Source organism: Pan paniscus, chromosome 1, assembly GCF_029289425.2.
Source record: "Pan paniscus chromosome 1, NHGRI_mPanPan1-v2.0_pri, whole genome shotgun sequence".
Taxonomy (NCBI): domain Eukaryota; kingdom Metazoa; phylum Chordata; class Mammalia; order Primates; family Hominidae; genus Pan; species Pan paniscus.
This window is the reverse complement of record NC_073249.2, coordinates 206981163-207007442: the sequence shown is the minus strand read 5'-3', so window position 1 is coordinate 207007442 and position 26280 is coordinate 206981163. Positions and strand designations below refer to the sequence as shown.

General features: G+C 46.0%; 1 protein-coding gene across 2 annotated transcripts; it reads right to left on the bottom strand.

Moving 5' to 3' along the window:
• Positions 1-300: 300 nt before the first annotated feature.
• PLA2G2D (phospholipase A2 group IID) lies at positions 301-8312 on the bottom strand. 2 transcript variants are annotated; one of them, XM_003814410.6, is made up of 4 exons: positions 7799-8312; positions 4673-4817; positions 3845-3951; positions 301-2597 (listed from the first exon to the last, which is right to left on the bottom strand). In XM_003814410.6, the coding sequence occupies exons 1-4, from the start codon at positions 7884-7886 to the stop codon at positions 2452-2454; spliced, it is 486 nt and encodes a 161-aa protein (XP_003814458.1). In that variant the 5' UTR covers positions 7887-8312; the 3' UTR covers positions 301-2451. The 2 variants fall into 2 exon arrangements, with proteins under 2 accessions (XP_003814458.1, XP_057156925.1); XM_057300942.2 differs by lacking the exon at positions 3845-3951.
• Positions 8313-26280: the final 17968 nt, after the last annotated feature.

The following is a 26280-nucleotide window of genomic DNA, read 5'->3' as shown; positions in this document are numbered from 1 at the left end:
GGTGTTCGGGTGCCTGGCTACTCAGGAGGCTGGGGCAGGAGGATCACTTGAGCCATGGAGGTCAAGGCTGCCGTGAGCCATGATCATGCTGCTGCATTCCAGCCTGGGCAACACAGCAAGACCCCGTCTCAACAACAATAACAAAAAAAAATTCTTATTTTTTGTAGAGATGAGGTCTATGTTACCCAGGCTGGTCTCTTCTTATTTTCATTTATACTTTACACGCAGAGAATGTTTCCTCCTGTAAGGTACATGGTTAGTCAGTGATATAAGTGGAATTAAAAAAAAAAAAAACTAGAGTTATTTTATTTTTTGAGACAGAGTGTCACTCTGTTGCCCAGGCTGGAGTGCAGTGTCGCGATCTGGGCTCACTGAAACCTCTGCCTCCCAGGTCCAAGTGATTCTCCTGCCTCAGCCTCCTGAATAGCTGGGATTACAGGCACCCACCACGATGCCTGGCTAATTTTTGTATTTTTAGTAGAGACGAGGTTTTGCCACGTTGGGCAGGCTGGTCTTGAACTCCTGACCTCAGGTGATCTGCCTGCCTCAGCCACCCGAAGTGTTGGGATTACAGGCATGAGCCACCATGCCTGGCCTAGACTTTATCTTTATATGGCAGTTTTAGGTTCACAGCAAAATTGAGAAGGTATGGAGATTTCCCTACCCTGTTCCCCCACACAGGCACAGCTGCCCCCATGGGTATCCCCACCTGGAGTGGTGCATAGAACTGGAATTTGAACCCAGCGCCCACAGTCCTTCATTCCTATGACACCACCTCACATGAGTCACCACATCTCAGAACTGCTCAGGCAGCTGAGGCACAGATGGTGCCACAGGCCCAGAGTGTGGGTGACTGCAGGTGCCTCAGCCCCCTGGCTGGAAACAGCTAGCCACACACAAATGGCAGATTGGGAGTCCTCATAGGAAAAAGTTGTCCCTCTTCAGTCTCTTTCCTTAGAAGCAGAGCCTGAGACAAGGATTCTTGTGCAAATGCTTTACTGAGGGAGTACTTTCTGGAGAAACCTGTGAGGGAACCAGGAAAACTGGATAGGCCAAGGGGTCAGACCAAGCAGAGAGGTGGTTCCAGAAGAGGCCTGGCCTCAGCCCGATCCCAGGAACAATTTGAGAATGTCGTTCAACCCAGACAATCCTGCACAGACACGGGGGAGCTGGCAATTGTACCCTCCAGGGTGTCACTCTCCTGGCCATGAGTGACAGGTGGCCTCTTGGTGGGAGAGGTGGGGCAGGGGAAGGCAGCTCCCAGTAGACCAGGGCAGTATTTAGGGGAAGGAGGCAGATTGGAGCAGTTGGCTGCCAACACCTGGCCTCACTCAGGGAGAGGGGCCTTGGGCCTGGAAGATATCTGGGTGAGGTACCCACACCATCTGCTGCAACCTCTGTGTATCCATTATGGGCTCACGCCATTCACAGGCATGAATTGAGCACCTAGTATGTGGGAAAACTGGGAAAACAGGGGAAACAGAGATGGCACAGACATGGTCTCCATCCTTCGGGGGCTCCAGTCTAGTTGGAGGAGATCAGAGAAGTTCCATTTGCCACTCTAGGCCAAGCTAGGTAAGCGGCAGAGCCATGAAGCATTGTGGGAGCTTGGAGGAGGGAGTGAGCCCTTGCAGTCAGGGAGAAGGAGTCAGCCTGGGGAGACTTCCAGAAAGTAGCCCTTTGACCCTGAGGAGGTGGGGATCAGTCGTGATGAAAGTAATAGCCATTCAGTAGCCCCTTGTAATTCACCCTGAGCCAATGCCTGGAGGCAGGAGAAAGTACTCAAGGCTCTGGTGCCTGGAGCCACAAGACCTGGCGGCTTTGTCTAGGCTTCACCCAAGAAGGATTTATGGAGCTCCTTCTTGGTTCTGGTGTTGCTTTGGGCACCAGGGATGCAACTGAGTTTAAGACAGGCATGGCCTCCACCTGCAGGGACTTCAGAGCTTGCCTGGGGAGAGGGTCACATGGCCAGACTGTGCGGGGTCCCCAACGCCTATGAGAGGCTTTATCTTAGGACAGTGGAGGGCCTTGAGGTTTTAAAAGATAGAACCACATGGACAGAAAGATCAATGTTGCCCTTTATAGTGGCTGCTGCGGTTGTAGCTCCGAGACTATATTGGAGGGGGTGAGGAAGGACAAGGGGGCCAGCAGGTGGGGGACAGCGGCAGACCCCTCCCCCACCCCGATGCTTTGGTCCAAACACCACCTCTGAGGGCTCCCTTGCTTGGGCTTCTCCCAAGATTCCCATCCACCCTCAGAGGACACAGCGGCTGCCTCAACTGGGAGGATTCGGAAAGCTTCAGAAGGTCAGAAGGCATTGGTAGAGGGTTCCGGGGGAGGCTGGGACTACCTCCCCCCGGAGTGTTTGAAAAGCCAGGCTGGTTCAGGTTAGATACTGAGGTGGGGATGCCAGAGCTCCATGCTGAGGAACAGGGTAGAGGGTGTGGGCTTCTAGCACCCAGGGGTCTGCCCCCGGCAGTGGGGCCGCCAGTAGAAACGCAGTCGCTTCTGGTAGGTGTCCAGGTTGCGCTTCAGGCAGAAGGCCACCTCCTTGTCACAGGCACACAGCTGCTGCTCACACCAGCTTCCCTTGTCAGCTGTGGATGGAGAAGGGGGAGCTATGTGTTTGTCCTTTTCCGAGACAGAGGCAGGTATGAGTCTAGCAGCCTCTGAAGTCAGTGCAGTTCCTACTCAGTCGTAGAGGTACCGGTCCCAGCAACCTCGATTCTAGCTGCATGACTTGGCCACGTACTGTGACCTCCCTGTGTGCCATTGCACCTTCAGTTATTTATTCACCCATTCATTAAACAATTATTGAGCACCTACCGTGTCATGGCAGGAGAGGACTGAACGATAGGGACATGAGAGAGGGGCAGGTATTAGAGCACCACAGGGAGGAAAAAAACAACTATGCAAAGTTAACATGAGGAACCATGCAGGGCTAGGAGATCAGAAAACAGGGTGGAAGAGCCTTTTGAGCTGAGATCGGAAGGGTCTGCTCTTCCTGGAGGAAGCTGGGGTTCGGGAGTGGGGGATGGCAACAGTCTATGCAAAGACTCCCGGGCAGGAGGGATCACAGTTTCATTATCCATGAAGCGGGGATAATGGCAAGAGTTGCCTAGGGGGCTGTCATGAGAGTTAAAGTAACAAGACAAGGCACTTAGCCTATAGTAAGTGCTCAATAAATGTTGGATATTATTGTTACTATTATTATGAAGCCCTCAATTAACAGCAGCTGCTGTGATGAGCCCTTTAGATTCCCAGCCCTGAGGACCTGCTACATTTCTATGCTTGTGATGCTGGAAAGGATGCAGGGGCCAGGTGCCCTGGGTTCCAGCCCAGACTCTGTCAGTTGGAGGCAGACACTTCCCCACTCTAGTTTTGGTTTCCTGGTCTGTACAATGGAGATAATCAGGGTTTTGCCGATCCTCGACAGGCTGCCACGAGCATCAGTGATGATGAAAGTAACAGCCAATCAGTAGCTCTGTGTAATTTATTATGGCAGGCATCCTGTGAGGCCCATTCTGTCTGTCTCATTTTAGCTCTTGCAATAACTTAATGGGGTAGATTACAGATAAGGATACTGAGGTTCAGAGAGGTTAAGCAATGTGGTCACCAAGCTGGTCAGTCGTGGGCCTGAATTCCAGGTGCTAAAGGGGCCAAACCTCCCATGGGTCCTCTCCATACCCCCATACCCATTCTTGCCTCTTCACAGCCCAACTGCAGCCAGTGGACCCATGCAAAAAAAAAACAGAGAGGTCAAGTAGCTGTGCTGTGAAGGCAGTGGGGGCCAGATCTCCCTTCCTGGGGTCTCCAGCTCCTGCCCTGAGGTCTGCGTACTCACAGCAGTGGATGTTCCCCTGGGAAAAGTTGTATCTGTAATAGTCCTTGTAGATGCCGCACCCCTGGGTCTTCAGGTGGTCATAGCAGCAGTCATGGGTCTGGCAGCACCTGGAGCAGACAGGGTGCACAGCTGCATGGGTCCCCGGCCTACTGGGGTCTCTGGCTGCTCCCCCTACTGGAGAAGAACCCGTGTCCCCACCTGGGAAGAGTCAAGGCCTGCAGGGCTGCAGTCTTCCTCAGGATCATGATGACTAACATTTTTTGAGCGATTCCTATGCACCAGACACTTGCTTTATCTATGCATTCTCTCTTACTCCTTAAAACCACCATGGGATGGAGGTACTCATATTATCCGCTCTTCAGAGATGAAGAAACTGAGACTAGGGGAGGTCAAGACAGTTGCCCAAGATCACACAGCCTGTAAGTGGCAGATCGTGGCAGTGTCCCCAGGCCTGGCTGGCTCTCACCGCTCCTCTAGCTGACTCCCAGGGTTGTTATGAAGATCAAATGAGATAACGGAAAAAAAAGAGGTGGCGAGGGGGGCTTTCAAAACCAATGTCCATTGCAGTGGGGAGAGAATGTGGGCATTGTCACTAGAGCAGGGGATGGGAGTGCAAGGGGGAGTCTGGCCTTAAGGGACCCTGGGGAACCTTCTGGAAGGCAAGCTCCAGGAGGGCTGGGACCGTATTGGCACTCAGTGGTATTTAGTACATAGTAGATGCTCAACAAAATGGATTCAACTCAACTAAATGAACAGGTGGGTGGAGAGAAAAGAAGAGTACCGTAGTCGGGGACAGGATAGGATTGCCAGCCCTGAGAAAGGAGTTACCAGTCCGTGGCATCTTTGGGTTGGCCTCTGCCACCTAGTCCGCAGTGACAGCCGTAGGGCCAGTAGAAGAGGATGGGCATTTTCCCAGTCACTTGCTTGACCATCTTGTTCAGGTTCAGGATCCCGCCCTGGATTGGAATCACACCTGCCAAGCAGCCCAGCAACCAGGAGAGAAGAGGAGATGAATTTCAGGGCAGCACCAATGGGCACAGGACGGCACCTCTGCTCTGCCCAGACCAAATGAGTGACCTCAAATGATGATAATAATAAAACGACATCTACTACTGCTATTAAAAATATAGCGACAGGCCAGGCACAGTGGCTCACGTCTGTAATCCCAGCACTTTGGGAGACAAAGTCTCGCTCTGTTGCCCAGGCTGGAATGCAGTGGCATGATCTCGGGTTTGAGAGGCCAAGGTGGGCAGATTGCTTGAACACAGGAGTTTGAGACTAGCTTGGGAAACATGGTAACACCCTGTATTTACAAAACATCAAAAATTAACTGGGCGTGGTGGTGGACACCTGTCGTCCCAGCTACTTGGGAGGCTGAGGTGGGAGGTGGAGGGTGCAGTGAGCCGAGATCTTGCCACTGCACTCCAGCCTGGGCAACAGAGTGAGACTTTGTCTCAAGGAAAAAAAGTGACAATTACTGAGTGCTTACTATAGGTCTTCTTTTGTATTGATTTCTCGACTCCATCTGGCTAGATAATTACTGTTATATTAAATAAATAAACTTTTTATTTTGGAATAATTCCAGATGTACAAAAAAGTTGCAAAGATAGAAAGCTCCTGTATACCCCTCAGCCAATTTCCTCAAATGTTATCATCTTACTTGTGATTCATTTGTTAAAACCAACACTGGTACAATGAATATTATTTTTAAGCCCTATTTTACAGATGAGCAGTTTGAGGCTCAGTAACTTGCTCAGAGTCTTAGTGGCTGGTAAATGGAGCCAGAATTCATCACTTAAAACAGTCTGGTTTCATTCTCTGTCTCTGGGTGTTGATTTCCCACTCCATAATAGGAAGAATGGTCCCAAGTCACCCTTCTTACCTCCAGCCCCTAGAAAAATCTGAGTCTGTAATAAAGAGAGTGTGTGGGTCTTCTGCGAGGCAGCATGATTTAGAAATCAGTGCTTTTCATGGATAATTTTATTTCACTCATAATAACTGCTGATTAGAATTGATAGTAAGGGGAATTTATTTTACTGGAAGAGAGGAATGCATTATGTTGAGTTAGGAGAAATAAAATATATTAAGTCCATGAATTCAAGTGGGAGGTTGGGAGAAACAGATGGCAGAAGGGAATGGAGCTGTGCCTGTGTGCAACTCCTAGAGATGATTAGAGAATGCAGGGAGCTCACGTCCCGATGGAGCCCAGAGTCTCAGGGAGACTGGGCTGGGCAGCCCCTCTTCGAGTGAGTCTACTTATGGAACCCGCACCCAACCTCAGGCAAATGAAGTCAATAGTACACAGTGGGTGAGCCACACATTGGGGCCCGTTGGGCTGGGAAGGGTGGTTAGGAGAAACTCATACAGTGGACAAAGAGTGAGACCACACACGGGTGGCCTTGGGTTGCAACTCAAAGTGACTGGGCCATCGTGTCCCCAGTATGTCCCCTCAATGTGTGGGAGTCCATGTTGCCACGCCTGTTTGACATGGTGCCTCTAGCTGTTAAGACATGTGCAAGAGAAGACTTGCTAAGCTTTGGCTGCACTGGTGAAGGATCCTGGGCCCTCTGGAATCATACACAATCCATCAGAGATTCCTGGATTCCATGATAAGGAACCCAACTGCAAACGGAGAGTCCACCTTGCAGATCAACCAGAGCCCTGCGTTCAGAATCTTGCCTTTCTTAGGGTACCCTGGTCCTCTTTTTTTTGCCCTAAATATAGCCCTTTCAATCTGGGCTCAGAAATACATAAACTGAACTCACACCTGAATGATGCAGCTCTTTCTTGCCATGTGAGAAATACATTCAGCTTTGATTCAGAATGCTTTTGGGAGGTCTTACTTGCCATAATTTTAAGGTGAGGAGGACCCAGCCTGAGAAACGGAGCTGGAGCTGTGGCTGGGGAGGTGTTGATGAACTGGCTTAGCTTGTCAGCCGTTCTTGCCTGGGTAACTTTTCCCACCCTTGGCTGCCACTGACAGGGGTGAAGCTCCTTCTCCCAAGGGATGGACACAGTGGGTGGGAGGAGGTGCCACTGCCATCTTTCATGCATGTGCCATGTGTGAAGCTATTATTTAAGTTTACTCAACACTTAGTATCTGTTTTCTCATTAGAGTCCCTCTAACAGCCCTATGAAGGGGGTTGTACCCATTTTACAGATGAGGATATTGAAAGGTTTGGTGATTTGGCTAAAGTCATACTGCTAAGAGATGGCAGGGCCTGCATTTGACTGCAGGTTCATCTGTGTATTTGATCTCTACAGTGTCTTCCCTCTTTACATCTGAGAGATGAATTTTTGCAGCTCAATTGCACATTTCCTAATGGTTTTTGCTGTAATCCTGGAGACATGTTCCTCTAGAGAATTTCGGAGTCCCAAGATAACATAAAACTACATTTTAAAATGCAAGTCCTTTCCAAAATCACAATTTTGAGATGGATTGAGGACAAAAAGGCCAATTTGCTAGCAACTGCACTTTATATTTGGTCTGCTTAAGATCAAATGGAAATTGCCCCCTCTTCACCGAAGGTCAAGGGAACCCTCTTCCCAAGTTCAAGGAAGATCATGAACATGAAACGGCTCTAAAAATATGGAGTGCTATGCATTCGTACGGGTTGTTCCTATTCAGTGGGAGAGGCAGGGGTGAAGTGACCTGGGTCCAAAGCGTCATCATCATGGGCCCAGCAGACCCTGGTGCTAGACTTCTAGTTTGAACTTTCACAGCAGTCCAGAGACATGCAGAGCAGCTTGGCCAGCCATAGCTCTCTGGCTGAAGCTACCATGCTAGGAGACTGACGGCCACTGAAGGCTCTTTGCAGAGGGGCAGAAGGATTGGGGAGTGGGGGCCAGGCTCCTGGGGATCAGAGCAGCAGCCCCCCAATCTGGGAAAGAGAGCACAGGGGTACACTGGCCTCCCTCCTTCCCTTCCCAGCCTGGGTCCCGTCCCCGACTCACCAGCCATCACCACCAGCCCACACAGCAGTGCAAGTTCCATGATCCCAGCACAGAGCAGTGGAGGCAGATGCTGGCAGTCCCTTTCCATGCAGGCTGCCCCCTTATATCAGATGCACCCCACCCAGCCTTGCCCAGCCCTCTCTCCCAGCCCCCACTCTCATGGAGGCAACACATGCTTCTTTCACTTCCACTTTTCTGGCACTGGGGAGTTTTGTTTTGTTTTAAACATATGTTTTTTTTCTATTTATTTATTTAATGTATTTATTTATTTATATTCATATATGTGTATATTTTGAGATAGGGTCTCACTCTGTCACTCAGGCTGGAGTGCAGTAGAATGATCATAACTCACTGTAACCTCGACCTCCTGGGCTCAGGCAATCCTCCTACCTCAGCTTTCCAAGAAGCTGAGACCACAGGCATGAGCCACTATGCCTGGCAGTTTTTTTTAAGACAACACTATGTTGCCCAGGCTGCTCTCGAACTCCTGGTCTCAAACAATCATCTCGCCTCAACCTCCCAAAGTGCTGGGATTGCAGGTGTGAGCACCATGCCTTGGCTTCCCCGCCACGCCCTTTTTGATAAAAGAAACATACACTCAGTGTAGAAGATTTGGAAAACCTAAACAATAAACTTAAAATCACCTGCAAACCTATTAAGCACCATTGACATTTTGGTGTACGTCCCTCTGTGGTCCCGTTGCTGCCTGTCTCTCTTTCTGTCTCTCTCTCTCTCTCCATACTTTCCCCCAAACAAATTAGGAAAATGTTATATATGCAGAGCTTCGTAGCCTATTTTTTCATTTGCTGATATAACTTGCACATATTTCTATGTCATTAAATATTCCTCTCTAGTAACATTGTGAAAGGCAGGTTCCTGGCTGGGCACGGTGGCTCATGACGGTAATCCTAGCACTTTGGGAGCCCGAGGCGGGTGGATCACGAAGTCAGGAGTTTAAGACCAGCCCGGCCAAGATGGTGAAACCCCATCTCCACTAAAACTACAAAAATTAGCCGGGCGTGGTGGCAGGCACCTCTAATCCCAGCTACTCGGGAGGCTGAGGCAGAGACTTGCTTGAACTCAGGAGGCGGAGGTTGCAGTGAGCTGAGATTGTGCCACTGCACTGCAGCCTGGGCGACAGAGCAAGACTCCATCTCAAAAAGAAAAAGGCAGGTTCCTATTTCATTATACTATTATATATATTATTATACTGCTATACCATTTATCTAATGAAGCCCCATTGATGGATATATGGGTGGCTTCTGATATTTTTTTACTAATCTAGACTGTAGAGTGAAAGAAGGCCGAATTTCAGTCAGTTCATGTCCAGAATTGCTTCCATAGGATCTACTCCTAATGTAGACTTGCTGAATCAAAGCACACACACAATTTGAAGGCAGGCAATTGATATGTGTTGACAAGTTACCCTACAGAATGTCTGCCCCAGTTTACATGTGAGAATCCTAATGAGGCAAATGGGGTGGAGCCGGCCCAACTTGGGTGGAGGAGCTGACGGGAGGACACACATGGCCATGACACAGAGAAGGTCAGCCACCAGGGCTCCACCGAGAACCTTGTTCCCACAGCTTTGATGCCTGATAGATGGCTGTCTAAGGACAGAATGCCCAGGCTGACCTCTGTTGCCAGCAAATCAGCCCATCCAAAAGAATATGCCAGCAGCAGCCACTGCTAGGAGCTTCCCTCTCTCTCTCTTCTCTTCCCTCCCTTTTAAATCTGATTATTGCCTTTGTTCCTTGACTCAGTCAACCAACTGACCAGCTCATATGTGTGTCAACAATCTACATACAAAGTAATTCAACAGCAAGCAAAGCAGATACCTCTGGCACATTTTTTGATGCACCCCCTCCCATGTAGGCTCAATAGTCTTCTGCACTTACCAGTGTGGTACCTTACCCTATAGACAATCCTCCAGACAGGGACTCTTGGAGGGCCACGTGGCTACCTGTCAGAACTCACGCCACCCTCCATCTGGTATGGAGGGATGGGAGCAAAAGTAGCCACAAGCCCTTTGTTGATTCCAGAAGACTTTTCCCTAAAGGGAGAGAAGGCACGATATTGGTGCTACAAAGCGTCCTCAAAAGCCCCATCTTCAGAGTTACCTCAGACACATCCAGAAGCCCCAGGGCACATCCAACAGGCAAGGTTTGGGATCAGACAGATCTGGTTCAAATCCTGGCTCCTTCTCTTACCAACTGTGGGACCCTGGGCAAATTACTTCACCTCCAGGAACCTTGGTTTCTTCATCTGCAAAATGGGGTCAACAGTCTCTCCCTTCCCTGATGGCTGTGAGATTTAGAGACAATGTCCATAAAGCACATGGCACCAAGCCTCACCGATCTAGGGAATGGCATTACAGTAACCACAACATGGGAGGTTAAGAGGACTGGGGAGATGGGATTCAAACCCAGACTGACTGGGTTAACAGCCTGGCCTCCCTGACGTTCTGGCTGTTTAACTTGGAGCAAGCTGATTATTAACTCCGTGTCTTCCTCTTGCTCCTGTGTAAGACAGGGGTGATGACAGTACCTACTTCATAGCGTTACAGTGAGGATGAAAAGATGATACTTGAACAGGGTTTGGTCCACAGCTAGAGACCAATAAATGTCGGCTGCAGTGACTCCCATCCTCCTCCTCCTCCTCATCATCATCACCCTCATCATCACTGCTTAAAATAAGTGGAGTAACTAACCTTTTCTCCTGCATTCTCTGATCTGCTGTTAATACTATCCATTGTTTTTTTCCCATCTCAGTGCATTTGGTCCTCTCTGTAAATTTAATCTGGGTCTTTTAAATATTTTCTGTGCTTCTCCTTAACATGCTCATCTTTCTTTGTTTTTTCAAATTAAAAAAAAAATTTTTTTTGAGATGGAGTCTTGCTCTGTTGCCCAGGTTGGAGTGCAGTGGTATGATCTCAGCTCGCTGCAACCTCCACCCCCGAGGTTCAAGCCATTCTTGTGCCTCAGCCTCCCGAGTAGCTGGGACTACAGGCATGTGCCCATGCCGAGCTAATTTTTGTATTTTTAGTAGAGACAAGGTTTTACTATGTTGGCCAGGCTGGTCTCGAACGCCTAACCTCAGGTGATCAACCCACCTTGGCCTCACAAAATTCTGGGATTGCAGGCGTGAGACACTGTCCCTGGCTTCTTTTATATCCATAAACATAGAGAATCTACAGTAGTTCCCCTTTATCAGTTTCCTGGCAGTTTCTCTTTCCACAGTTTCAGTGACCTGTGGTATACAGGTCACTGAGATTTTTGGTTTGTTTGTTTGTTTGTTTGAGATGGAGTCTCGCTCTGTTGCCAGGCTGGCGTGCAGTGGTACAGTCTTGGCTCACCACAACCTCTGCCTCCCGGGTTCAAGTGATTCCCCTGCCTCAGCCTCCCGAGTAGCTGGGACTACAGGCATGCACCACCACACCCAGATAATTTTTGTATTTTTAGTAGAGACAGGGTCTCATCATGTTGGTCAGGCTCGAACTCCTGACCTCGTGATCTGCCCACCTTGATCTCCCAAAGTGCTGTGATTACAGGCATGAGCCACAGTGCCCAGCCGTGACACTGGCTGTGACTCTCTCTTGAAAGAGAAAGAGAGACCACATTCACGTAACTTTTATTATAGTATATTGTCATAATTGTTCTATTTTATTATTAGTCATCATTATTAATCTCTTACCATGCCTAATTTATAAATTAAACTTTACCATAGATTTGTATGGCTCATGTATGAAAAAATGTAGTCTATATAGGTTGGGTCCTATCCGTGCTTTCAGACAGCCGCTGGGGGTCTTGGAATGTATCCCCTGATGATAAAGGAGGACAACTGTAGTTATAACTTTCAATGTCCTCCAACTACTAATTCTATCATTTGTGTCATTGCTGGGCATTTTTCTATTGTTTGATGGTTTCTTTAGTATAGATTTCCAGAAGTGAAATTTCTGGGTCAGAAGACATAAAGATTTTTGGAGGCTGGGTGTGATGGCTCACACCTGTAATCCCGGCACTTTAGGAGGCTGAGGTGGGTGGGTCTCTTGAGCCCAGGAGTTCAAGACCAGCCTGGGCAACATGGTGAAACCCCATCTCCACTAAAAATTTAAAAGTTAGCTGGCAGGTCGGACACGGTGGCTCATGCCTGTAATCCCAGAACTTTGGGAGGCCGAGGTGGGCGGATTGTTTGAGACCAGGAATTCGAGACCAGCCTGGCCAACATGGTGAAACCCTGTTTCTATAAAAAATACAAAAATTAGCCAGGCATGGTCTTGTGTGCCTGTAATCCCAGCTACTCGAGAAGCTGAGGTGGGTGGATCACTTGAGCCCAGGAGGTCAAGGCTTTAGTGAGCCGAGATCAAGCCATTGCACTCCAGCCTAGGTGACAGAATGAGACCCTATCTCAAAAAAAAAAAAAAAAAAAAAGAAGAAGAAGAAGTAAAATTCACGGCACATGGTGATGTGGGCTTGTAGTCTCAGCTACTCAGGAGGCTGAGGTGGAAGGATTGCTTGATCCCAGGAGTTTGAGGCTGTAGTGAGCCACGATCATGCCACTGCACTTCTTTCAGCCTGGGCGACAGAGCGATACCCTATCTCAAGAAAAAAAGGCATTATATAATTTGCATTTGAAGAATTAAAAATGAGGATGAATATATAAAGGTTTCCATGGCTTTTCCTTTCTCTGAAAGTCTGTGAATTTGAAACCCCCTTGCTTCTGCCCGTCAGCAGGTCTTAGTATCTATTGGGCCTGGTTGTTTCTTGGGACATATCAGCAAGTCTGTGTGTTTTTACTTCCCTGGCAACAGTTGGAAAAACATTGATGATACTGTTAAGCCACAACCTGGCAAGCTCTCCAGGTGGAGGGTGGAAGGGAACAGGAAGGCTATCAGATGCTGAGAGGGGAAACTCTGTTAAAAATAGCTACTGTCGACTGAGTTTCTACCATATGTCAGGACCTGAGTTCTTATGTCATTTGATTTTCACAGCCACACCATGAAGAAGGCACTGCTATTCCCATATTACAGGTGAGGAAGCTGGAGCTCAGAGAGGTTAGAAACTTGACCAGGGTCACACAGCAGGTACACAGCAGAGTTTGGGTTAGACCACAGCTCTGCTGGAGCCCGCCTTACTGTGGGGTGGGGGGGGGTACTGCCCTAAGAACTCCACATATAATAAATCTAAGTAGGTACTGTCATAATCTCCATTCCATGGATGAGTCACTGTGTCTTGGAGCACTGCCATATGAATTCTCTTACCCGCCCAGCATAGACAACCGTGAAAGCCAGAAGAGCTGGCAGAGTCTAGAAGTTGGCTGCCCCCACCCTCGCTGCAGACCAGAAGAAAGTGGACCCTCTTTCTCACTTCCTAAGAATACCCCCCGAGGTGACAGCACATCCTCTCAGCCCGTGGCAGGAGACCTCCCGTGCAAAGCCCTGTTGACCAGAAGAGTCCCATTGCCCGGGTTCCATTCACCATGAAAGCCTGCCAGAGTGTATCTGAAATGAAGCTCCAAATTCCCACAGGTTTGCAAGTTCAGAGGGAAGCAAAGGAGAAGGGCTTCCCCAGGGCGGGAAAGAGGGAGGAGGGAGAGATTAGCTTTTGTGGGAGAGTGACCCACTTTTCTCTACCTGAATCAAAGGAAATGGATTAAACAACTAGACTCCCCCCAAATGCCTGTCAACAGTAGAATGGAGAGACCTGTGGCGGTATAGTCAACCGATGAGAACACCATGTTAACAAACCACAATGACACACAAGGACATGGATGAATCCCACAAGCATAGAACGAAAAATAAAGCCAGATACAAAAGAGCACAGAGTGTGAGACTCCATTGCTACGACGTTCCACAATAGTCAAGCTCATGTGTGATTTCACAAGTCAGGACAGCGTTCCCCACGGCTGTGTGTGCTGATTAGAGGGGGTTACTAGAGGTCTTCCTTCAGGCAGTGCTGCTGATGTTCTGTCTGTTTGGTGTTGGTTACATGGGTGTGTTCGCATTGCAATAATTCATCCCGCTGTTCACTAAGGTTTGTGCACTTTCCTGGATGTATGTTACATTACCATGCATTTGAATGATAATAATGAGGATGAGGATGATGGTTTAATTTTTTTTTTTGTAGTGCCTGTAATCCTAGCACTTTACGAGGCTGAGGCAGGAGGATCACTAGAGATCAGGAGTTTGAAACCAGCCTGAGCAACATAGCCAGACCTCATCTCTATCAAAAATAAAAATTAGCCAGGCAGAGTGGCTTGCCCCTGTAGTCCCAGCTACTCAGGAAGCTGAAGCAGGAGGATCCCTGGAGCCCAGGAGTTTGAGGCTGTAGTGAGCTGTGATGGTACCACAGCACCCCAGCCTTGGTGACAGCTGAGACCCTGTCTCTTAAAAAAAAATAGGTTCAAACTTCAGCAGGAGTCCTTTGGACATCCTTCCAAGTTATCAGGTATACTTCCAGGTTATGAGCAACCAAGGCCGTGTAGTAGAAAGAAAGACCCAGCTTTGATATCAGAAAACTCTGTCTTTGGCTTCTAGTTTAATAACTGTGTTACTTTGATCGGGGTGCTTCATCTCTCTGAGGGTCAGTTTCCCAACTGGAAAATGGCACCAATGATGCAGCTCCTTTAGGCTTGTTGTCATGATTACAGGTAGCATGATTGGCACATGGTAAGTGGTCAGTAACAGGAGGAAAAGGTCTAGGGTTCAAACTCAGGCAAGGGGCAGGGCAAACTGCCCTCTTTCTGCACCTCAAGCCCAGAGAGTCTTGTTTCAGAATGACACAAAGCTGGTCACATGCAATGGGGGGATTCCCAAGCCAGTGGCCACGAGAAGGCACTTTCAAAATCATTTGAAATCCCCATGCCCAGCAGCTTCCAGATGGTCATTGCTGGAAGATTCTTTCCTATGTTTAGATGCAGCCCAGCCCCCTGCTGCTTCATAAAGGCCACATCCGGTGGGAGGCCGCAGACCCTGGGTATCCAGAAGGAGGCCTGGTGGTCAGACAGACCTGACATGGATCCTGACTCCCCCTCTGTTTTCTCATCTGTTACACGGGGCAGGGGAAACTGATAATACCCAGCTAGTGGGATTGTTATGAGGATTCCTAGACGTGGGGCATGCATGGCACTTGGCAATGTGCTTTGTGCAGAACAAACACTCGATAATGGCACTTGGTGCTGCTGTTATTAGTATTAGCTCAAGGGAGGCAAAGAGCACATTTCCAGGAAGTCCTACAGGAGCCCAGCACATGATTCCATTCCACGGACATTCCTGAGCACCTACTCTGTGCCAGCCCCAGCCAGACTCAGCACACTGTGCAGGGTGCAGAGACGAAGGAGCAAGACAAGGCCCTGCCCACCATGAACTTACAGTGTCCTCAGAGTGACCAGACACTTTTCCAGCTGGTTGGGACCTGGGCAGTGCAGATAGTTGGTGGCCTGTCCGGTAGGTGCAGGTGAGGGGTTCACACTGATTTGCACAGAAGTCGGTTGCCCTGCCTGAGGAGTTGGAATGGAGGGCTGACTGTGGACAACAAGATAATTGTCTGGTGGGTTTGGCCGGAGTCCTGCAGAGAGACCCTGTAGAACCTCCTGGCACCCCTCTGGTCACTGAGAGGGGCTATGCAAGGCACAGGTGATAGAGGGTGTCACTGTGGCATGGGATGGGACTGGGGGCACACACCTCTTCCATACAGAGCGTGTATGGCTCTGAGGCTGGAAGGCAAGGCGACTTTCCTGGCACCCTGAGAGTCTGCAGCTTTGGGGGAATCTAAGGTCAGCACCCTGGGATAGGCCCGATCTCTGTGGGTGCCAAGGCTTCCATGAGTAGCTGTGAGTGGATGTCAACACCGGGGTCAGGGGAGCAGGGCAGAGGGATATGAGCAGCTGGGGCTCCCGAGACGCTTCTGAAGATGCTCAGCTGACATGGCAAGGCGTTATTTTGGGAGGGCCGGTGGGCTGACTTATGTGGGTGGGACAGAGCCATTTCTGCCTGTTAATATGATCCCACAGGGGCTCATAGCCTCATGAAATCTGGCAGAAGGTTTAGCCTGGAAGGGTCCACCATCCACTCCACAGGAAATAATAGCACTTGGGCACGCACAGAATCTTCTCTCTTTCTCGCTCCTTGAAGCACATTTTATATTTTGGGCACTATTTTTACCAGGTGCAGATGAGGTTGGTGGGGCTCTGCAGGGTCTACTTCCTGTCTCTATGAATTTGACTAAGTACCTCACATAGGTGAAATCATACAGCATCTCTCCCTTTCTACCTGGCTTCTTTCATTTAGCACAATGTTCGCAAAGTTCGTCTGTGTTGTAGCATATGTCAGAATTTCCTTCCTTTTTCAGGCTGAGTCACATAATCTGTTTTTAAAAACAGCTTTATTGGCTGGGCATGGTGGCTCATGCCTGTAATCCTAGCACTTAGGGAGGCTGAGGCGGGTGGATCACAAGGTCAAGAGATCGAGACCATCCTGGCCAACATGGTGAAACCCCATCTCTACTAAAAATACAAAAATTAGCTAGGCATGGTGGTGCACACCTGTAGTCCCAGCTACTCGGGAGGCTGAGGCAGGAGAATCTCTTGAACCTGGGAGGCCGAGGTTGCAGTGAGTTGAGATTGCACCACAGCACTCCAGCCTGGGCAACAAGAGCAAAACGCTGTCTCAAAAAAAAAAAAAAAAAATCCAAACAAACCAAAACAGCTTTATTGAGATATTCACTCAAATGTATAAGTCAATGTTGTTGGTGGTGTTTTTTGTTTTTGTTTTTGTTTTTTCAGATTTACAGTTTTGCAACCATCACCACAATCTAATTTTAGAACTTTTTTTCTTTTTCTTTTTTTTGAGATAGGATCTCACTCTGTCACCCAGGCTGCAGTACAGTGGTGCAATCTCGGATCACTACAGCCTCAACCTCCCGGGCTTAAGCAATCCTCCCAACTCAGCTTCCCAAGTAGCTGGTACTACAGGCACGCACCACCACACCCAGCTAATTTTTGTGTTTTTTGTAGAGATGGGGTTTTGCCACGTTGCCCAGACCGGTCTTGAACTCCTGGGCTCAAGCAATCCATCCGCCTCGACCTCCCAAAGTGCTGGGATTACAGGTGTGAGCCAACACTCCAGGCCTAGAACATTTTCGATATCCCAAAAAGAAGGGTCTCCAGCAAAGGACTGACCAGAACCGGTTCTTCTCACCTTAAGTCTAATTTTTCCCCCTAGAGGCCCGCAGTCAGGAGCCATATGGTATTGTCATGGGCAGCACCACAGCCCATGTGTCCCCCACCCCAAATTAATATGTTCAAGTCCTAACCCCCAATACTTCAGAATGTGACTGTATTTGGAGGTAGGGCCTTGGAAGAGGTGATTAAGTTAAAATGAAGTTACTAGAGTGGGCCCTAATCCAATATGACTGGTGTCCTTATGAGAAGAAGAGATCAGGACATAGACAGGCACACAGAAAAGATCATGTGAAGACACAGGGAGAAAGTAGCCATCTACAAGCTTGGAGAGAGGCCTCAGAAGGAACCAGCCCCACTGACACCTTTCTCTCAGACATCCGGCCTCCAGAACTGTGAGAAAATAAATTTCTATTGTGTAAGCCACCCAGTTTGTGGGACTTTGTTATGGCAGCACTGGAAAACTAATACAGGTGTTAAGAGAGGCCAGAGAAAATAATGAATACACAGTAGACTTCCTGGAGGAGGTGAGCAGCCGGTAGGTCATTGCTCCTTTCTTCTGCCTGCTCCCCTCCCACTGGACGCCAGGTATGCACACGCAATCCCTGCAGGACAGAGACCTGCTCGGAGAGACTGGCCTGGTCCTCAGGGAGCCGCCTATAGTCGGGTCTTCCCTGGTTCATGGGGCTGAGACACATGGCTTCCCAGTTTGCTGCCTCAGTTTCCACCTCCATAAAATGGGAATAATGACATTTGATGCTTCCCTCTCCAGAGTTAACAGCTTAATGATTAGGAAATATTTGGTGAAATGGTGATTATCTAAATATTTTTGTTATAAATGTAGAAATTGTTTCTTATAAAAATTATTTTTTTTGTAAATTCACTGTTTTGCAACCATCACCACAATCTAATTTTAGAAACTTTTTCTTTTTCTTGAGACAGGGTCTCACTATTTGAGGTACACTTTATATAAAAATATATTCATTTGAAGTTTCGTGAATTTTTACAAATATATGACATTTGTCAAGTATTTGTATGATAGTAACAGAAACGGACCAGTGACAACTACTGGTCCACTTCAGTCACTGTAGTTGAGTCTTGCCCTCTCCAGAATCTCAGATAGGTGGAATCACACAATTTGTAGAATTTTTGTATCTGGCTTCTTTTATTTAGCCTAATGCTTTTGAGGTTCATTCACGTTGCTGCATGAATTTTATTGCTGAGTGGTATTTAGTTGGATGGATGCATTGCAGTTTGTTTATCCTTTCTTCAGTTGATGGACACTTGGTTGTTTGTAGTTCTGGGCTACTATGAATATAAGGCTGTTATAAACACTTGTGAATAAGTCTTTGTATGAACATATGCTTTTTTTTTTTTCCTTTTGGGTAAATGCCAACGAGTAAAGTGACTGGGTGTTATATGGTAAGTGCATGTTTAACTTTATAAGAAATTGCCCATTTTCCAAAGTGGTTGTACCATTTTACATTTCCCACCACAAGTGTGGGTAAGTTTCAGTTGCTTTACACCTGTGCTACATTTTGATTTGGTCAGTCTTTTTCAATTGTAGGCATTCTAATAGGTGCACAGCAGAATCTCATGTTCTTAATTTTTATGTATCTGATGACTAATGATGCTACGTGCTAATTTGCCAATCTGTATACCTTCTTTGGTGAAGTGTCTGTTCAAATCTTTTGCTCATTTTTTATTGGGTTGTTTATTTTGTTATTAATGAGTGTTGAGAGCTGTTTCTATATCTTGGATACAAGTCCTTTATTGAATATGTGCTTTACAAATATTTTCTTCCACTCTGTGATTTGTCTTTCCATTATCTTTTTTTTTTTTTTTTCGAGACAGAGTCTCACTCTGTCACCCAGGTTGCACTGTAGTCCACTGGTGGGATCTCGGCTCACTGCAACCTCCACCTCCTGGGTTCAAGCAATTCTCTAGTGCCTCATCCTCCCAAGTAGCTAGGACTATAGGTGCACACCACCATGCCCGGCTAAGTTTTTTGTATTTTTAGTAGAGACAGATTTTTGCCTTGTTGGCCAGATTGGTCTCAAACTCCTGGGCTCAAGTGATCTGCCCACCTTGGCCTCCCAAGGTGCTGAGACTACAGGCATGAGCCACCGTGCCCAGCCTCCACTATCTTAACAGGATGCTTGAAAGAGCAGAAGTTAAATTTTCTTTTTTTTTTTTCTTTTAAATGAGGTCTCGCTCTTGTCCCCCCAGGCTGGAGTGCAATGGTGTGATCTCAGCTCACTGCAACTTCCACCTCCCGGGTTCAAGCGATTCTTCTGCCTCAGCCTCCTGAGTAGCTGGGATTACAGGCACGTGCCACCACACCCAACTAATTTTTGTATTTTTAGTAGAGATGGGGTTTCACCATGCTGGTCAGGCTGGTCTCGAACTCCTGACCTCAGGTGATCTGCCTGCCTCAGCCTCCCAAAGTGCTGGGATTACAGGCGTGAGCCACCGTGCCCGGCCAGAAGTTAAATTTTCATGAAGTCCTTTTTATTGATTTTTTTTCTCTTACAAATTGTGCTTTTGGTGCTGTATTAAGAAATCTGCCTAATCCAAGGTCACAACAATTTTCTCCCTGGTTTTCTTCTAGAAATTTTTATAAGCTTAGGTTTTATATCTAGGTCTATGATCCATTTTTTAAATATTTTTTTAAATTGTAGTAAATACAACATAAAATGTACCATCTTAATCATTTTTTAGTGTACAGTTTAGTGGCGCTAAGTACATTCACATTGTTGTGGAACCATCACCACCATCCATCCATAGCACTCTTTTAATCTTGCAAAACTGAAACTCTGTACCCTTTAAACACTGACTCCCCACTCTCCCCTTCTCTCAGCCCTTGGCAACCACCATTCTACTTTATGTCTCTGTGAATTTGACTAAGTATCCCATATAGGTAAAATCATACAGTATTTGTCCTTTTCCAATCAGTTTATTTCACTTAGCACAAGTCCTCAAAATTCATCTGTAGGGTAGCATATGTCAGAATTTCCTTCGTTTTTAAGATTGAATAATATATTCCACTTTTTAAAACAGCTTTATTGACTGGGCGTGGTGACTCACACCTGTAATCCCAGCAGTTTGGGAGGCTGAGACAGGGGGATTGCTTGAGCCCAGAAGTTAGAGACCAGCCTAGGCAACATAACAAGACCCCATCTCTACCAAAAAAAAAAAAAAAAAAAAGCTTTATTGAGATATTCATATACCATACCATTCATTCAAGTGTATAATTCAATGGGTTTTGTGTGTGTGTGTGTATCCATAGTTTTGCAACCATTTATAACCATTTGCAAGTGTTCTAATTTTAGAACACTTTTGATACCACAAAAAGAAATTCTACCCATCAGTAGTCATTCCCCAATCCCTGTCACCACACACTCCCTTTTCTCAGCCCCTGGAAACCATCACCTACTTCCTGTTTCTGCAGCTTTGCCTATTCTGGACATTTCATAGAGCAAAATTGTGTGATATGTGACTTTTGTGACTGGTTTCTTTCATTTAACAATGCTTTCAAGGTTCGGCCATGTTATAACGTGTATCACTACTCTATTCCTTTTAATGATTGAAGAATATTTCCTTGTATAGATATACCCTATTCATCAACCAAATGTCCATGGACATTTGGTTTTTTCCACTTTTTGCTTATAATAAATAATGCTGCTATGAACATTGGTGTACAGTTTTTGTATGTGGATGTGAAAATGTTAAAAATGCAAAGTGTCAAAATGGAGACATTTCTCTTGGTATTGTATTAGTCCGTTTTCACACTGCTGATAAAGACAGTCCCAAGACTGGGTAATTTATACAGGAAAAAGGTTTATTGGACTTACAGTTCCACATGGCTGGGGAGGCCTCACAGTATGGCGGAAGGCAAGGAGGAGCAAGTCACATCTTACGTGGATGGCAGCAGGCAAAGAAAGAGCTGGTGCAGGCAAACCCTCCCTTTTTTTAAAGCCATCAGATCTCGTAAGACTTATTCACTATCACGAGAACAGCATGGGAAAGATCTGCCCCCATGATTCAGTCATCTCCCACCGGGTCCCTCCCACAACACATGGGAATTATGGGAGCTACAAGATGAGATTTGGGTGGGGACACAGAGCCAAACCATATCAGGTATATGCCTAGGAGTGCAATTACTGGGTCTTAGGGTAACTCCATGTTTAATGCTTTGAAGAACTGCCAAGCTGTTTTCCACAGTGGCTTCACCATTTTACATTTCCATCAGCAATGTATGAGGGTTCCAGTTTCTTCGCTTCCTCACTAACTCTTGGTATCATCTGTCTTTTTGATCGCAGCCATCTTAGTGGGTCTGAAGTGGTATCATATTATGGTTTTCTTTGCATTTCCCTAATGACTAATGATGCTGAGCATCATTTCACATGCTTGTTGGTCATAAGGTTATCTTCTTTGGATAAATGTCTTTAAATCTTTTGCCTATTTTAAAGATTGGGTTGTCATCTTTTTACTGCTGAGTTATAAGAGCTCTTTAGATATTCTGGATACAAGTTCCTTATCAGACACATGGTTTGCAAATATTTTCTCTCATTCTGTTTTTTTTTTTTATTTTCTTGATGGTACAGTTTGCAGCACACATATTTTTCATTTTGATAAAGTTCAAATTATCTTTTTTGTGTCACTTGCGCTTTTGATGTGCTAAGAAACCATTGATACCTCAGTGTCACAAAGACTTAGTCCTATGTTTTCTTCTAAAAGTTTATTGTTTTTTTCTTTTTTTTTTCTTTTTGTTTGAGACAGAGTCTTGCTCTGTCGCCCAGGCTGGAGTGCAGTGGTGCAGTCTTGACTCACTGCAACCTCCTCCTTGCAGGTTCAAGTGATCCTCTTGCCTCAGCTTCCCGAGTAGCTGGGATTACAGGTGCCTACCACCACACCTGGCTAATATTTTGTATTTTTAGTAGAGATGGGGTTTTGCCATGTTGGCCAGGCTAGTCTCAAACTCCTGACCACTAGTGATCAGCCCGCCTCAGCCTCCCAAAGAGCCGGGATTACAGGTGTGAACCACTGCACGGAGCCTAAAAGTTTATTTTTTGTTTGTTTCTTTGTTTTGTTTTGTTTTGTCTTGTTTTTGAGATAGAATCTCACTCTGCTGCCCAGGCTGGAGTGCAGTGGCACCATCACCGCTCACAGCAGCCTCGACCTCCTGGGTTCAAGCAATCCTCCCACCTCAGCCTCCTGAATAGCTGGGACTACAGGCGTGTGCAAACATGCCCATGCCCAGCTCATTCTTTTTTTTTTTTTTTGGCAGAGATGAGGTCTCACTATGTTGCCCAGGCTGGTAAAAGGTTTATAGTTTACGTTTAGGTCTCTGATCCATTTTGAGTTAACTTTTGTATGTGGTGTAAGGAAGGGGTTCAACTTCATTCTTTTGCATATAGGTATCCAGTTATCTCAACAATGTTTGTTGAAAAGACCGTTTTTTTCCCTGTTGAATTGTCTTAGCACCCTTGAACTGTGATGAGTTTCGGTTAATTTTTGTATATGGTTAGAGGTATGAATTGAAATTCTTATTTCTTTTCTGTCTTTCTCTCCCTTCCTTCCTCCCCTGATCCCTGTTCTGTTTCCCTCTTTCCTTCTCATCCTCTCTCTTTCTTCTTTCTCTCCCTCCCTCTGTTTCTTTCTCTCTTTCTCTCTCCCTCCTTCTCTCTCTTCTTTCTCTCCCTTTCTTTCTCTCTATTTCTCTCCCTTTTTTCTCTCTATTTCTCTCTCTTTCTGTTGATAGTCAGTTGGCCTAGCAACATGGTTGAAAATTCTGTTATTTCTCCATGAACTTCCCTTTGGATCCTTGTCAAAAATAAATTTTCCACATTTGTAAGTCTGATTCTCAATCATCTATTCTGTTCCATTGACCTATTTGTTTATCTTTATATCAATACCATACTATCTCGATTACAGTAACTTTTTTTAAGGCAGAGTCTCACTCTGTCACCCAGGTTGGAATGCAGGGCACAATCATAGCTCACTGAAGCCTCGACCTCCCAGACTCAAGCAATTCTCCTGCCTCAGCCTGCTGGGTAGCTGGGATTACAAGTGTGTGCCACCAAGCCATGCTAATGTTTGTTTGTTTGTTTGTTTGTGAAGACGGGGTCTTGCTATGTTGTCCAGGCTGGTCTTGAACCCCTGGGCTCAAGCAATTCTCCCACCTTGGCTTCCCAAAGTGCTGGGATTACAGGTGTGAGTTGCCGTGCCTGGCCCACTTTATAAGTCTTAAAATCAGGTAGTGTAAGTCCTGCAATACTATTCATCTTTTCATAGTCGATTTGGCTATTCTAGATCCCTTGAATTTCCATATGAATTTTGGGATCAGCTTGTCAATTTCTACAAGAAAAGTCTGTTAGGATTTTGATTGAGAGTACACTGACTAATGAGCAAATGAGAATTGACATTGTAACAATATTGGGCCTTCTGATTCATAAGCATGACACATCCCTTGATTTACTTTGGTTTTCCTTGATTTCTCCGAGCCTCATTTTAAAGTTTTTAATGTACAATATCTGTTTTTTGGTCAATTTTATCCCTAAATATTTCACATTTTTGGATATTATTGTAATTTTTTTTAAATTTCAGTGTCCAATTATTCATTGCTAGTATGTAGAAGTACAATTATTATGACTATTTCGTATTTTTATCTTAAATTCTGCAACCTTGCTAAATTCAGTTGTTAGTTCCAGCAGCTTTTTTTGTAGCTTCTACAGGATTTTTTATATGGACTATTATGTTGATGCCAATAGACATCAACTTTCTTCTTCCTTTCCAATCTGAAGACCTTTCATTCCTTTTCTTGGCTGTTGCACTAACTGAAATCACCAGTACAACGTAGAATAGAAGTGATGAGAATGGACATTCTTCCTAATCTTCAGGAGAAAAGCATTCAGTCTTGCACCATTAAGCCTGGTGTTGGCAATAGGTTTCTTGTAGATGCCCTTTATCTTTTTTTTTTTTTTTTGATGGAGTCTGGCTCTGTCACCCAGGCTGGAGTGCAGTGGCGCCATCTCGGCTCACTGCAACCTCCGCCTCCCGGGTTCAAGCGATTCCCCTGCCTCAGCCTCCTGAGTAGCTGGGATTACATGCATGTGCCACCACACCCAGCTGATTTTTGTATTTTTAGTGGAGACCAGGTTTCACCATGTTGGACAGGCTGGTCTTGAACTCCTGACATCAGGTGATCCACCAGCCTTGGCCTCCGAAAGTGCTGGAATTACAGGCATGAGCCACAGTGCCTGGCCGTAGATATCCTTTCTCAAGCTGGGGAAGTTCCACTCTGTCTCAGTTTGTGGACAGTTTTTTAAATCAGGAATGGATGTTGGATTTTGTCAAGTGGCATTTGTTTTGTTTTCTTGGATTTGTTGAGATGACCATATGGCTTTCCTTCTTTAGTCTGTTAGTATGGTATATTTACACTGACTGATTTTTAATGCAAAACCAATCTTTCATTCCTGGGATAAACCCCACTAGGTCATGGTATATTTTCCTGTTTACCAGCATTTGCCCGTTTGCCAATATTTTGTTAAGAATTTTTTTATCTATGTTGATGAGGAATTGTAGTCTTGTAGTTTTCATTTCTTGTAATGTCTTCATCTGGTTTTGGTATTAGAATAATGTTGGCTTAGTAGAATGAATTGGGAAGAACTTTCTTTATCTAAATTTTCTGGAAGAATTTGTGTGTAATTGGTGTTATGGACTCAATTGTTTTCCCCTCCCCTAAATGTGTAATTTGAAGCTCTAACCCATGGTACCTCAGAATATGGCTGTATTTGGAGATAGTGCCTTTAAAGAGGTGATTAAGTGGAATCAAGGGGGGGTCCTAATCCAGCATGACCTGTGTCCTTATAAGATGAGTAAATTTAGACACACAAAGAGACACGAGAGATGGGCATGCGCAGAGGAAAGGCCACGTGAGGCCACAGAGCGAAGGTGGCATCCTCAAGCCACAGAGAAAGGCCTCAGAATGAAATCAGCCCTGCCAGCATCTTGATCTTGGACTTCCAGACTCCAGAACTGGGAGAAAATAAATTTCTGTTATTAAAGTCCCTCCATTTGTGGTATTTTGTCATGGCAGCCCTAGCAAACTAATACAATTGGTGTTTCTTCTTCCTTAAGTATTTGGTCAAGTTCACCAGTGAAGCCATCTGGACCTGGAGTTTGTTTATGGGAAGATTTTAAACTATATATTCAGCAGCTTTCATAAATATCCAGCTATTTCCAGTTGAGTGACTTTGTGCCTTTCGAGGAAATTGACCATTTTATTGTAATTGTTGAATGTATTTTTACACTCATTTTAATACCAAAAATTACAAATAAAAAAATAAAAACCACCATTTATTCCACTGTCTAAAGATGTCCATTACTAATGCTTTTACATTGTATCCTTCTAGATAATTTTTATACCTGTGTACACCAACTCCTTTTTAAAAATGCTATTACCTTGTAGTACAGGGTGGTTTTTTTGTGTCAACAAATATTATTTGAAAACATGATTATGGATGGATGGCTAATAATTTGCTTAACTAACCCCTAATTTAAGTTGCTTCTAATGGGGTTGGGGGAGCATCAAGAAAACACCCCTTCAGTGTCTCTAGGAGCAACTCAAGTTGGCATTTGGTCTGCAGTCCCAGAAGTGGAATTACTGGGTCAACCAGTTTATTATTGACTCGTTATTGAGCACCCTGAGCTTGGTAGGGGGAGGGTGGAGGGAGAGGGAAGAGCCCGTCCTCTTCCTCAAGGATCAAGCCTCTCTGAAGACCAGCCCAACCAGCATGTCCAGTGGGAATTCCAGTTGATAAAGTAGCAGTGATGCTGCTCAGAGGCTCTCAGGGGTCCCCGGCCCCAGCCTTGGCCTCCTCGACCTACGTCGGAGTGGCTCTAGTTATCTGCAGGTTGGAGGCTGTATCTTCAGGATTTGGACATACTGAGCCTTACTTCTCGATTCTTCCTTCTTTGGAGTGTGGTGACATCATTAAGTGGTATTTGAGAAAATGGAGGCAAAGATAGAAGCCAAACTTTGTGCAGACAAGTGAAGACAGAGACTAGTCTTGTTTTCCAATCACTCCCAGTCTGATGAAGGAGATGCAGCCTTGTCCCAAGGGGGAAGCCCTAGGCTTTTGGAAAAAACAAAGGCCCCTTCCTTCCAGGATCCCCAGTCTGAAGGAAGTGTCAAGATTCATAAACCAAAACATATACAGGTAACATCACCTGTATATGTTTTGGAATGCATCACCAAATGCAAACAAACACCCTCCCATGCAAGGACCTGTGACTGGATG